Source organism: Zootoca vivipara, chromosome 9, assembly GCF_963506605.1.
Source record: "Zootoca vivipara chromosome 9, rZooViv1.1, whole genome shotgun sequence".
NCBI lineage: Eukaryota > Metazoa > Chordata > Lepidosauria > Squamata > Lacertidae > Zootoca > Zootoca vivipara.
The window spans coordinates 69,510,524-69,524,254 of record NC_083284.1 but is presented as its reverse complement, the minus strand read 5'-3'; the positions used below and the strand labels follow the sequence as shown (position 1 = coordinate 69,524,254).

At 40.6% G+C, this 13,731-nt stretch overlaps 1 protein-coding gene across 4 annotated transcripts in view; it reads left to right on the top strand.

The window, feature by feature from the left end:
- SLIT2 (slit guidance ligand 2) overlaps positions 1-13,731 on the top strand; it is a 211,925-nt gene that overhangs the window by 141,519 nt on the left and 56,675 nt on the right. For all 4 annotated transcript variants that reach the window (XM_060278968.1, XM_060278967.1, XM_060278970.1 and 1 more), the window contains exons 9-12: positions 974-1,112; positions 11,203-11,274; positions 11,944-12,015; positions 13,291-13,362. In XM_060278968.1, the coding sequence (XP_060134951.1) occupies positions 974-1,112; positions 11,203-11,274; positions 11,944-12,015; positions 13,291-13,362 (355 nt within the window). The remainder of the gene's footprint in view (positions 1-973; positions 1,113-11,202; positions 11,275-11,943; positions 12,016-13,290; positions 13,363-13,731) is intronic.

Genomic DNA, 13,731 nt, shown 5'->3' with positions numbered 1-13,731 from the left:
GGTTTCCCCTGTGAAAGGAGAAGGGCAAGTGGAAAGCTGCTGAGACCCATCCTCTCTAGCATGGGAGCTACCGTATTTTTCACTCTATAAATGTCTGTGCGTCTTATGGGGCGAATGCGTGGTCCCTGGAGCCGAATTGCCCAGGGGCGAAAAGCAGATCATGCTTTAAAAAAAAGAGAGAGCTAAAGGCTAACAAGAGGGAAAGAGGAAGCCGCTCAGCAGCTGATTGCAAGAGATCGGGGAGGGATATAAGGGACTAGTTCCCTTCCAGCCAGCCCCCTTGCCCAGGCCTCCATTGTTGAATGTTCTGCAGAGGGAGGCTGTTTGTTTCCCCAGCAACATGTGGCTGGCTGATTGGATTATCTGGCTGATTAGATTATCAGAAGCTGCAAAACTGTGAGTTGAACAGGATTTTTTCCCTTTGCAAAGTAAACAACTTTGAGCTGATCCTTTAAAAATGGGGCTTGTCCTCTTTGCAAAAGAAGCTGCACAACTGTGAGCTGATCCCCCAAAAAACAGGGCTTAACTAAGTGCCTCTTACGGTCAGGTGCGTCTTATGGAGCGAAAAATACGGTAGTTCCTAGCAGCTGAGGTCCCTTTGGCCCCTCAAATAAAATATTTGATGGCTCTCCCCCCCCCCAGGTTGATGCGTATTGCCATTCAAATGGTTGTGCAGGGAGGGGCTTACCTGGGAACCCCCAATATTTCCTTCAAGTTGGCACTTCAGTCTGCTTTCTAGGCACCGGGCAATGGGAATGTGGGTACACCCTTGAGTTTCCGCCATACAATATGTGAAAGTTTTCCAACATCTACTTCCACATATTTCGTTTTAAGGCAGTTTTGGAATCTGTATTCTGGAGCAGATTGGGGGAGGGTTTGAAAAAGCGTTGCTTTTCGCTGCCTTGTGTAGTGAGGGTGTTTCATTAATAGCATTCTTGCAGTTTTAGAAGTAGCAATCTGTTACTGTTTCCAGGTCATCAGTCTTTTATGGCTCCCTCCTGCAGCGTCTTGCACTGTCCTTCTGCATGTACCTGTAGTAACAACATTGTGGACTGCCGAGGGAAGGGCCTTTTGGAAATCCCAACTAATCTGCCAGAAACCATCACAGAAATGTATGTAACATGATTTCCTCTCTTACTTTTACTAATTTAATTCGTTTCTTGTTTTGCTTTTTAATTGTTTATCACAAGCTCGTACTGTGCTAAAATGGGGCTTACTGAAATATAACTTCATAATAGCATCATTTGCTGAATGGATATTTCACATAATTTTGAATTAGTTTTTGTGGGCTAAATATAGCAGCACAGACTACATTTTTTATTTAAAAAAATGGATTCAAATGGATATGTTTGTGTGAATGTTTTTGACTTTCAGTCCACCCAGAAATCATGAGAAGGGCTATGATTTTAAATAAATATATGTGAAATATTTAGAAGCTTTTTCCCGTCTGACGCCAGCCACCTTGGGTGCTCCGTAAGCTCAGAATTATGTGCTGAAAATGAATGCTTGGAAACCTTTGTCCTTATGGCCCCAGCCATAAAACAGTTGACTATGTTGTTGTTTAGTCGTGTCGGACTCTTTGTGACCCATGGACCAGAGCACGCCAGGCACTCCTGTCTTCCACTGCCTCCTGCAGTTTGGTCAGACTCATGTTGGTGGCTTCGAGAACACTGTCCAACCATCTCGTCCTCTGTCGTCCCCTTCTCCTTGTGCCCTCAGGATCTTTTCTAGAGATTCTTCTCTTCTCATGAGGTGGCTAAAGTATTGGAGCCTCAGCTTCAGGATCTGTCCTTCCAGTGAGCACTCAGGGCTGATTTCCTTAAGAATGGATAGGTTTGATCTTCTGGTTTTTGGCCCAATTTAAAGTGTGCATTTTACAGCCTTAAATCCCTTGGGACCAGGTTAGCTTATGCTATTCCCAACAAATTCCTATCCAGATCTTCCTTGGGGACCTTTCTTCTCAGCCTACCCACCAAATAGATGAGGGGGTTTCCAAAGTAAGGGCTACTTTGAATGAAGTATTCTGGCAATGGGAAAGCCTGAGGCCTTCTCTTGTGGTCTTTCTGGTGCCAGGTGATGTTTTTTTCCTTCACCCATAATTTTTCATTATGCTTTGAACTAATCTTGGGCAGTTGTGGCTTAGTGTGGTTTTAATCTGAGCTGTGAACTACTTATGGTTTTTCTTATTTCTTATTGTTTATTTTAATTACTATATATATATATATATATATATATATATATATATATATATATATATTGTATTTTGAATGTTGTCTTTTTCGTCAGCTGCCCAAGAGAGGGTGCTGATGTAGTGTAGGCAACACTTAAACTTTGGAACTCCCTGCTTATTGACATCAGGCAAGCGACTTTAGCAAACACTTTTTAGTGCCTGTTTAAAACTCATTTGTTTAGGTGAGCCTATCTAGACACGTATATGTTGAGGTGTTTTGATTTGGTTTACTGTTAATCTTCATTACCTTTAAATGTTTTTGATAGTTGTTAATTGTTTTTATTTATAATTTTAATACTTCTTGTAAACTGCTTAGAAGTTTTACTATGGTCAGTGGCAACAGAGAATGGCCTTCATTTCTTCCTAAGGTGTTCCCTTACTAAATTTTCCTATGCCACCCTTTTTCCTCATTGATTTCTAAATGGTTTCTCAGTTCAGTTCAGTCACTTCTGGGTGCAGCCTGCCCTTTCTTTATGGTTTCTGACACATGTTATCCAAAAGCAAGTAGTGAAAGACATCACAGAAATCCACTGCCTACACGGCAGAAAATGAGCTGCACCTTCCAGGATACAGCAAAACTTTCTTCTGAATGCAGATGATTTATTGTTGAGTTACTCCATGATGACAGTGTTCATCGCTTTTGCTGATAAAATGCAACTGGAGGCATTTTTGTCATTAACAACCAGTCCCTTGAGGTACTGCTTGATGGAACAATTTGTGTAGATATTAAATACTAGTCAAGCTGTAGGACAATGTTTAAAGGTTCACTAACATAGATATTGAGTAGACTGTCAGACAGGCTTGTTTAACAGTCAAGGGGCAAGTATATAGAACAGCAGTTACGAACTGCACTTTGAGGATGTAAGTAGAAAATGCATGATATTATTTTACAAGTAACATCGTAAGCAATATTTAGTTGATGCAAATGCTTTGGAGTAGATTTGTGTAAGTGGAGGTATAGATTTCTACAATAGCCTGAAGGCTTCGGAAAGCATACAAAGAACATGAGATCTCTTCCTTTGTCAAAAGACAGTCATTAGGCATAGTAAGAAATTGTGTCAGTATCTGTCATAACGTTTTAGATTCAGGAGCTACAGTGATTTCCTTTGCTAAAATCAATTTCGTTTGCTGACATCTGTTTTTTGCCTTTACGGTAACAGCAGATGGGAAATATGCTAAGATGTGTGGCATTTTTATTGCTATATATAATCACCACCTGTGATTATATTGCTTATATTTGTTTTCTGTGTTAAGGAAGTCTGATTTCTTCTTGTGAATATAAAAGGCAAAGCTACTTCAGTGCAATGTAATTGAGTTTGACTGCACTTCCAGTAGCACAGTAGAAACCAAGAGTATACTAGTGTCGCCCCTCAGCTGGAGTCTGCATCAGAGAATGACCAGGAGGCCCCAGCCTTAAGCCAAACCCAGGGTCAGGTTCCATAGGAAGTGAGCAGCCAAGATCCTGCAACAAGACCCTGGAGCAGGGCGTCCACATCCAGGGTGTGTTTGGCTGCTGACATTGAGGCAAACAGGTCCCAAGCCTGAGGTCATTTCAAATGCTAGATGGGAAACCAGGTCATCTGGTGGCGAGCCTGCAATAACTTATTGGGAATAAAGGTCTCTTTGGAAGAAAGCCGCCCCTCTCTAAGAAAATAGCTGAGCTTGGGGTGTGGTTACAGCAGTTCCAGTTCAAAAACCCCAGTGTTGGGCTGGAAAAGTACTAGAACAACATATATGTACCAGCCCTGCTGTCTCTTTGCTCTCTGAGCTCCTGCCTACCCCATAGCTGACCCCATAGACTTCCCTGGACCCCATAGACTTCCCTGGACCTGCCCCTTGCTTTTGCCCTCTTTTGCCACATGGCTGATGGACCCCAACCTTGGACTGCTCTGACTTTGCCTTTCAGCTGACCCCTTTGTCGTCAACTTGGCTCACTTAAACCCTTGTCCTGCACCATCTCTGGATACCGCTCTGGTTTTTGCCCATGTTGCTGTTGTTATTTGTTAAGTCTGTATACTGCCTTCCATCCACAGATCTCAGGGCGGTTCACAACATAAAACTACCCTATAAAAACACCAAATATGTGATGAAGACAAGAACAAAAAAACCCAAATCAATAACCAACTCCCGTTTACCCAGGAGCTCAGCGAGAGCAGGACAACTAGTAAAAACAAGACATAGAAATACTGGCAAACACTCTGACAACATCCATGGCAACTATTGGGTGCAACATTCACATACTTATGCTCTGCATTGCACTGGGAGAAGGGAACATCCTCCTCTGGGAGGGGTATCTAGGTCTTTCCAAGGTCAGCAGAGGCAACATCTACTGGTAATTCTTAAGCGTAGGTCACAGATATGTAACGTATTGTAACCATACCATGTAGGAAGTTGTACTGGATCTGTTTCTCCAGCTGTTTTATGGCAGGCTCCTTGCCTTGGCTCTGGTGCTGGCTCTACCCCCAACTCCCTTTTCTTTCCAGCAATAGCAACAACAGGAGTGGAGTACTTGGTGTTTCCCAAGAATGGTGGCTGTGATCTCCATTGCCTTCACCCTGTGCATGTTGGGAAATTACCTTCATTTAAGGGTTCGTGGGCTATTGCTATTCTCCCCAGAATACAGTGTTACTCTGCGAGAGAGAGAGAGAGACTGCAGGTGTCTGTTGAGTGTAGGTAGAATATTTGCCCAACATAGTTTTTTCCCATGGAAGTGGATGGGATGTGCAGGAGTCATGTTTGTAGAACGGGTTCCCCCTTCCTTCCTTCCTTCCTTCCTTGCTTGCTTGAGTGGGGTGTCTTGTATTCCCCGGTGTAGGAGTGGAGGTTCCTGTTGTATTTAAAACCTGAATCAGAGTGTGCCATTAGCCAGGGATTAGCTAAGAAAAACCTGACTTTTCTCACAGAGTCCCCTGCCCATGAATCCAGCATTTTTGGTTTTAAATATTTTTTTGAGGGTGGGGGAGAGTTAGTTGCCAAAGAGAGGAAGTCCAGCGTTCCTTGTTTCTTCAGTGCATAACAATGCAGCAAGGTGCTGTGGATACCTGTAACTAGGTAGTATCCACATTCACTTTGAAGCGCATGATCAAACATTGTTTTATTGGGTTTTGTACCTTGCCTTGACAGATGTGCAGCTATATTATTTTATCGAGAAAGGAAAGTTCTCAATGAAGGGGGGGGGGAATACTTGAAAATTCTGTTGTGCATAATACCTTCCACCCAGTAATTTTTCTGAATCACTTTATTGGGTTACATTTGACTTTGGTACCAGATTGGTACAGTCAGTTTTACTACTGACAAACCATATTGCTTTGGGATTAAGAATTTGAGGTACTGCTTCTGCTCTTTTACTCAAGTCTGAGTGGGCTGGTTTGTGTGTCCAGAACAGCCAACATACTACTCTCCGTGGTCCATTACAACTCCAATCACCTCTGACCATTGGCCATGTTGATGCAGGTGAAGAGAGTCATAGTCCCACAACAGCCAGAAGGCATCAACTTGGGGAAGCGCGATTTAACTCTTTGGGATTCCCTGCCTAGGAAAGACCACCTTACAAAATCCTTGTCTTTTTGCCAGTTAAAGCTTGTCTGTTAAACCTTTTCCATTGGGTTATCTAGCTGGTTTATTGTTTGTATTGCTGTTGCTGGTTATTTTAAGTTACATTTCTCTTACCTTTGGATTACGCGGTTTTACTTTTGCACTGGTTTTCATTTGATTTGATTTTGTAACACTTGGGCCTTTTAAACAGAACAGGATTTCACATATATACTGTAATAATAATAATAATGCCCCCTATAAGCGTAGACAATTGTTAAGATATTTTAATGTAAAACATTTTTATGCAGCGTTACACAGCTCAAGGCAGCTTTCATAAAATTAAAAACAAACATTTCATGAGAGTATAAGAAGAATCTCTGCTGGATCACTTCTAGTCTGGCATGCTGTTCCTTCCATGGATTTCCAAATGCCTATGCGAAGCCCCAAAGCGGGAGATGAACACAATAGCATTTTCCTGCTGATGATCCCTAGCAACTGGTATTCGGAGGCATATTATTCAATTTTGTTCTTTATTTATTTATTACCTACCCTTCAGCATAAGGTCCCAGGATGGGTTGCAACGTTAGAACACAACACTAACAGCAGTCTAAAACAGCTAGCAGTCACTAAAATATTCATCTCAAGTGTCAAAAGCCAGGGTAAGGTTGTGGGTCTTCAGCATTCTCTGGAATATAGCCATCATGGCCGACTCACCCGTGAGGCAAGGTGATACAAATGCCTTGGATGGAGGAATCCATAGGGGCAGCAGATCTGGCCTCCAAGGAATGCATCAGCTGCTGTTGTGCTGTTGCCGCCAGTGTGGTGCAGTCTTTGGAGGCTGAATCCACCAGCCTCTTGGCATGTATGAGGCTCTGCTGGTCTCCAACCACACTTGTTCCCAATGTAGATCTTCATTACCCCCTTGTTTCTGGTGTAGATCTTCACTCACCCTCTTTGTGGTTTGCCTCAGGTGCCAACATGTCTTGCATCAGCCCTGGATTTACTCCGACCCGCAGTTAATCTGCATAATCCTCACTGCATTTTGTAGCTAATTCTGTAGTTTAACTTTGCACAGAGTCAAGTCCTTCCTATTTGAATGTTTTGAATCTCCCAACCTACATCTTCATTGGATGCCCTATGGTTCTAGAATTTTGAGAGGGAGAAAAACATCTCTCTAACCCCATTCGCTCTACACAATGCATTGTTTTCTGCACCTGTCATGTTCATATACGAGCAAAATTTTCAAACTTAAAAAGCCCAGAATTTTGTAACTTTCCATCATAAAGGAAAACCCAACCATCATTTCGGTTTCCTTTTCTGAACCTTTTCCTTTGAACTTCACAGTGTTCAGGTGTCCTGCTTGGCAGGGGGTTGGACTGGATGGCCCTTGTGGTCTCTTCCAACTCTATAATTCTATGATCATAGATTTGCATAAAGGCTTTATGATAATGACACTTATCAATCCCTTTTCTAAAGATTCCTAATACGGAAGTTGCTTTTTCCACATCTGCCACCGCACACTGGGTCAACATTTTTATTCAGCTGTACACTTTGACTCCAAGATCTCTAGTCAGCCATCACCAGTTCAGACCACATGTATATATGAAGTTAAAGAACATTTTGCTACAGCGTGCATCTTTGCACTTGCTTGCACTGAATTTCATTTTCCATTTGAATGGCCGCTGCCCTAGTTTGGAGAGATCCTTTTGGAAGTCCTTGCAATCACCTTTTTGTTCTTTTCAATAATTTGGTGTCATCAGCAAATTTGGTGACCTCATTGCTCGCCTCGTAACTTCCACCTTTCCTGAGAAAGTTCAAGCTCAGCAATCTACAGCTTCCTCAGTGAGGAAAGGTGATAAATTAATTCAGCTCATCTGCAATCTCCTTTCCCATATTTAGTTCACTTTTGACTCCCATGTCACCCAAAGGTCCAATGTCTTCTTAGCTAGTTTACTGCTTCTAATGTATCTAAACCTTTTTCTACTATTATCTTAATATTTTTTTGGAATAAACTCCTTGGTTGTTAGAAGAATCCAGGCTCTTTCAAGAAAGAACCAGTTCTCCATTAACTAAAGCCAACTTTTCCAAAGAATTATGCACCCTCATCTCTGGTGATGGACATTCTTGGCTATGTAGCTAGATGTTACCTTAGGAACTGTCCATCAGTCAGTTCTGTTGTTCAATAGATTGATTCCATCTGAACAAGAACGTTTGCCTTGTTCTTAAAGTGGGGCTCCAATTTTGCAGTTAGACCATTCTGCATCTCATCTAGGAATCTATGATATTTTGCATCAGGGAAAGTATTCTAACTTAATTAAATTCAAAAGGGTTTAAAGTAGGAGTGTTGGGTGTGGGATGAGAAACTATTGTAGGCATCTTAACTTAGCAAGATCAGGCAAAGAGCAGCCATGAAGGAGAGTGCTGCCACCTAGATGCCTTTGTCTCTGCCCCACAGTGTGTACTTACCCCTGTGTGGGAGATAGTTATTGTGTTCAGGTGTTATGCTAAACCATAGCTTAGCACCATCTCACTGAACCAGAGTGACCCCCACCTTGTCCCGCACAGCCAGGAGGAAAAGTTTGAAAGCTATTGCTTAAACACAGTTTGTCATTTCATCTGAACCAGGGAACTGTGATCAATGTTATCTATTGCTCGTTTGCAATTGTTCCAAGATTGAGCTTGTTTCAACCAAATCAATGTCAATGTTAAGCACAGTTTGTTAGCCTAGGCAAAAGGTGATTAAGCAAAAGCTTTTTTTAAATAATATTTTTATTAGAATTTTCACAAAAATAACAACAATATATAAAGAAATAGAACAAGAAAAAAGGAAAAAAGACAAAAAGAAAGGAAAAAAGAACAAATAACAATAAAAACATTAAAACAACGATTCTTATATCGATTCACATGGTATAATGGGACCTCCTCGGGTTTCCCTCCCTGTGGTTCTTTAACACATTTATAGTTAGCAAATTCTAAATCATTTTAATCACCTTACTTAACCTTATTTTCTTCCTTTCATATCACATATTCCTAAATTCTACAGTTTATTTACAACTTAATTTCTGATCTAATATATTACTTTAGCATATTTTTTTAAATACAGTTTTAAATCTTTCCATTCTTCTTCCATTGCTTCCTCTCCCTGGTTGCGGATTCTTCCGGTCATCTCAGCTAATTCCATAAACTCCATCATCTTCATCTGCCAATCGTCGATCGTTGGTAGTGTTTGTAGTTTCCAGTTCTTGGCAATCAAAAGTCTAGCTGCTGTCGTAGCATACATAAAAAAAGATACGTTCTTCTTTGGAATCTCCTTCCCTACAATGTCCACTAGAAATGCTTCTGGTTTCTTAACAAATGTGTTTTTCAACACTTTCTTGAGTTCATTATAAATCTTATTCCAGAAGTCATTCACTAGTGGACACGTCCACCACATGTGGTAAAATGAGCCTACTTCTTTCTTACATCTCCAACATTTATTATCATGGTTGTGGTATATCTTTGCTAATTTTACTGGTGTAAGATACCATCTATACATCATCTTCATTAAGTTTTCCTTTAATAAACTACACGCAGTAAACTTAATATTCTCGTGCCACAATTTTTCCCAATCCTCAATCATAATATTATGACCAACATCCTTTGCCCACAAAATCATGACATTCTTTGTTTGTTCATCTTTCGTATGCCACTCAAGCAACAGTTTATACATTCTGGAAAGTATTTTCGTCTTAGGTTCTAACAATTCTGTTTCCAACTTTGACCTCTCTGTTTGAAAACCAAGTAATCTATCCATTTTGAAGACTTCATTTATCTGGTGATATTGGAGCCAATCGTCTAATTTACATTTCAACTCCTCATGTGTCTTTAACTTAAATTGGTCTCCTTCTTCAATCAATAAATCTCTATATTTTGGGCGATTAAGCAAAAGCTTTTTTTTTTCAGCCCCACCGAAGCAAAAGCTTAATCTTCTCCTCTCAGCTATGTGAGAGGGGCAGCAGCCGAGACTCAATGGAGCTCCTTTTGGCTTGCTCCCATTGCTTTGTTCATGACATCTGAACATTGGGACTGCCAGCTGGATGGAAAGATTCCCCACTTACGCAGGAGTTACATTCCAGACCCCTGTGTGAATAAGTGAAATCACATAAAGTGGGGGAGCACCCTTTAAACGCCCTCTCTGCTGCTATCTCTTCAATCCATATAAAAATTTTTTATCCACAGCCAACATTGACGCTCTGGGGCTGGCAGGATGCTGGGGAATGCGCTGGAAAGTGGCTGCTGCGCTACCCTACACATCAGCTATTAGGCAGGGAGACGGAGCAGCATAGACCATTGCCCCTCCGGTCTTTTCGGGACTTCCTCTGCCCTTGTTGTTGTTTAGTCGTTTAGTCGTGTCCGACTCTTCGTGGCCCCATGGACCATAGCACTCCAGGCACTTCTGTCTTCCACTGCCTCCTGCAGTTTGGTCAAACTCATGTTTGTAGCTTCAAGAACACTGTCCAACCATCTCGTCCTCTGTCGTCCCCTTCTCCTTGTGCCCTCCATCTGTCCCAACATCAGGGTCTTTTCCAGGGAGTCTTCTCTTCTCATGAGGTGGCCTCATGTATTGGAACCTCAGCTTCAGGATCTGTCCTTCCAGTGAGCACTCGGGGCTGATTTCCTTCAGAATGGATAGGTTTGATCTTTTTGCAGTCTATGGGACTCTCAAGAGTCTCCTCCAGCACCAAAATTCAAAATCCTCATTAAAAGGTTCTTTAATTCCTCCTCACTTTCTGCCATCAAGGTTGTGTCATCTGCATATCTGAGGTTGTTGATATTTCTTCCGGCAAGAAATTGCAATCCTATTATTTGTTTGGTAGGAAAAGTTTTAGTTTTGTTTCAAATTTCATAAAAAAGAAATTGCAATCCTATTATTTGTTTGGTAGGAAAAGTTTGTTTTGTTTCAAATTTCATTATTCATAAATATAGGTTTAGTGCACATAAGGAATTTAAGAAATGTTAGTTGGAAAATGATGACTTTTTAAAGAGTGTTTAACTTGCTTCTTGCTTGAACCTTTTACTCCAGTCTTCTATGAAAAACTGAATCCCCATGGTAAGCAACTGTAAGCTCTTTAGATTCCTTCTACTGGATATAACATAAAATATTTCAGATATGCAGCACATGTAAAATTAGATTAGTGCTTAATTTAAATTGTCACTACCCTGCATGTCAAAGTGATAGAAGGTGGGTTTCTTAATTTTTTTTTAAAAAAAATGAAAACAGTTGCTGACCCTTGATTCCCATGGCATTATCTTTCACTATAGTAGAAAAAAATATGACCTATGTTTTGAAAATGCATTCCTTCTCATTGATACCAACATAAATTATACATATTTTAGATTGCCCTCTTGTGTTATTTTTAGGGTCTTCAATAGCATTCTTTGTTGTTTTTCTTTGCTAGGCGGTTGGAACAAAATTCAATCAAGGTCATCCCCCCTGGAGCTTTCTCACCATATAAAAAACTTAGAAGAATGTAAGTGAGGAATATTTTTAAACTTACATAAAAACATTTGGATGAAAAACAGGTCATGGTTCATACAAAATACCTTCTGTCAGTGCATGGGTGCTTAAAAATGTCTGACAGCTGACAGATTGGTTGATATGGCTGTGTCTTGATTGTTGGTTCTAGGTAGCTCCTTTGTCATGCTAATAACTGACTCTTATGCCAATTTATTAATACAAATTGACATGAATATATAAATTGTGCTTGCCGTTAACAGAATAATTTTTGAAGCAGAGCATGGCAACGGAATGACAGCATAATATTCAGTGCCCCCTCCCCAAATATGCAAAATGCATTAAAGCTTCAGGTTATTGCCAGAATTAAAGTGAGGGATGAGGGATTTTCAGGATTTTCTGGACTACAACTTCCACCATTTCTGGTTGAATATTGATGATTCCGGCCAAGGCTGATGAGAGTTAGAGCCACAGGTTCCCATCCCTGATTTAAGCCATTATTTCTGGATGATGGGAACTGAATTTGTGGTGTTGTTTTTTTTTATAAAAAAAACATTTAAAAGTTAATCGCAAAAAGTGTTTTCAGATTAAATTTGTTAACTGCGCCTTACGGAATTGAAATGAATAGCTGTTTGTCCCTTTCACGGATCATAACACGTGACAGCAATCTTGTTTCTCATTTCAGTGATCTGAGCAACAATCAGATCTCAGAGGCTGCACCAGATGCATTTCAGGGTCTACGCTCACTAAATTCACTGTAAGTATCACCACTGTCTTTCAAAAGAATGGCAAAATCCCCCGAATTGCAGTGATGGGAGAAAACATTATTATTGTGTCCAGGAATTAGACTCTAAACAGGATTGCATTCCTCTTGAAAACAGGTGTGTACTTTTGGCACCATTGTTTGGCTTGCCAGCTGCAGTTGTTTCTGGCCACAGTTAAGACATGGTTGGATAACCTCCCCACTGGATTATTGTACTCTGCTCTCTCTGGGACTGCCCTTGAAGATGATGGAGAAGCTGCTGCTAGTGCATAGCGTTGTAGCTAGGCTGCTGTGCTAAGAACCTACAGGAACTGTACAAGTGGTTTGAAAGGATCTTCACTGGCTACCAATATGCTTGCAGTCTGAATTCATAATATAATAATAATTTATTACTTATATGATCCCCATCTGTCTGGGTTGCTCCAGCCATTCTGGGCGGCTTCCAACAATTTATAAAACCACAGCAAAACATCAAACTTTAAAAACATCCCTATGCAGGGCTGCCAGATAGTTGTTTATTTCCTTGACATCTGATGGAAGGGCGTTCCACAGGGCGGGCGCCACTACCGAGAAGGCCCTCTGCCTGGTTCCTTGTAACCTCACTTCTCACAATAAAGGAACCGCCAGAAGGCCCTTGGAGCTAGTTCCCAGTGTCAGGGCTGGACGATGGGGTTGGCATTGTTTTGATGAATTTATTGCTGTGGTTTGCTTTATTTAAATGCTGCTGTGTTTAATATTATAATGAGTGCAGTATTTGGGTTTTTTTTAATGCTGTTGTGATTATTATGAACTGCTTTGAACTCAACATTTGCTGTTGGAAAAGGGGAATACAAATTATTAAATTAAATCAAAATCAAATCAAATTGAACAGTTGAAAGCTACTGATTTTAAACAGCTGGCAGCTATTGTAGCGTTGTTCATGCAACAGATCTTCCTCTTCCTTTACTGTCCCCTCTAGCTCCCTGTGCAACCTCAAAATCAGTTTGGGAGGGTTGGGGGGACCCTCCAGAGCACATTGGGAAGGGGGGAAACGGAAGTCATATTGCACCAGTGTAACCAGGCAGACTGCATGCAACCCATTGCCATTTAAAATCTACTGATTTGAAAGAGCTGGCAGGTATTCTAATGCTATCTAAAATATAATTCAATATTCCAGCACTGGAGCCTTTGATGTGCTTTTGTCAAGGGGAATACAATTTTAAAGAAATTCTAGATGAGTACATTGTTGTTCAACTTCCAATCAATCACCTTTTGAATTATTTGTTACAGTGTTCTCTATGGAAACAAAATCACAGAACTTCCCAAAGGCCTATTTGAAGGACTTTTCTCGCTACAGTTGTTGTGAGTATTTATCTGCTGAAATTTGGTTTTATTTTATCCACTGAGAAGGGTTTTGTTTTGTAATTTTGCATTAAAAGTGGTTTGCTTACTGCGAAGGTTTATTGTTGTTGTTATTGTTATTATTATTATTATTATTAAATGGAACATATCTACCTTTTGAAACTGCTCTGTGCAAGGGAATATCAACCTTCTGAAGATGAAGAGCTTTTATTACTTTCATGCACTACCATATTCCCTCTGCCACTGCTTCACAAACAAAGGAAGAACCTTTGCTTTATTATTTATTCCAGTAGCTTTCTGACTACCTTTTTTTGATTTTGTGTTTCGAATGTTAACCATGAATCTTTTACCTGCTTTGATTAGTAGCAT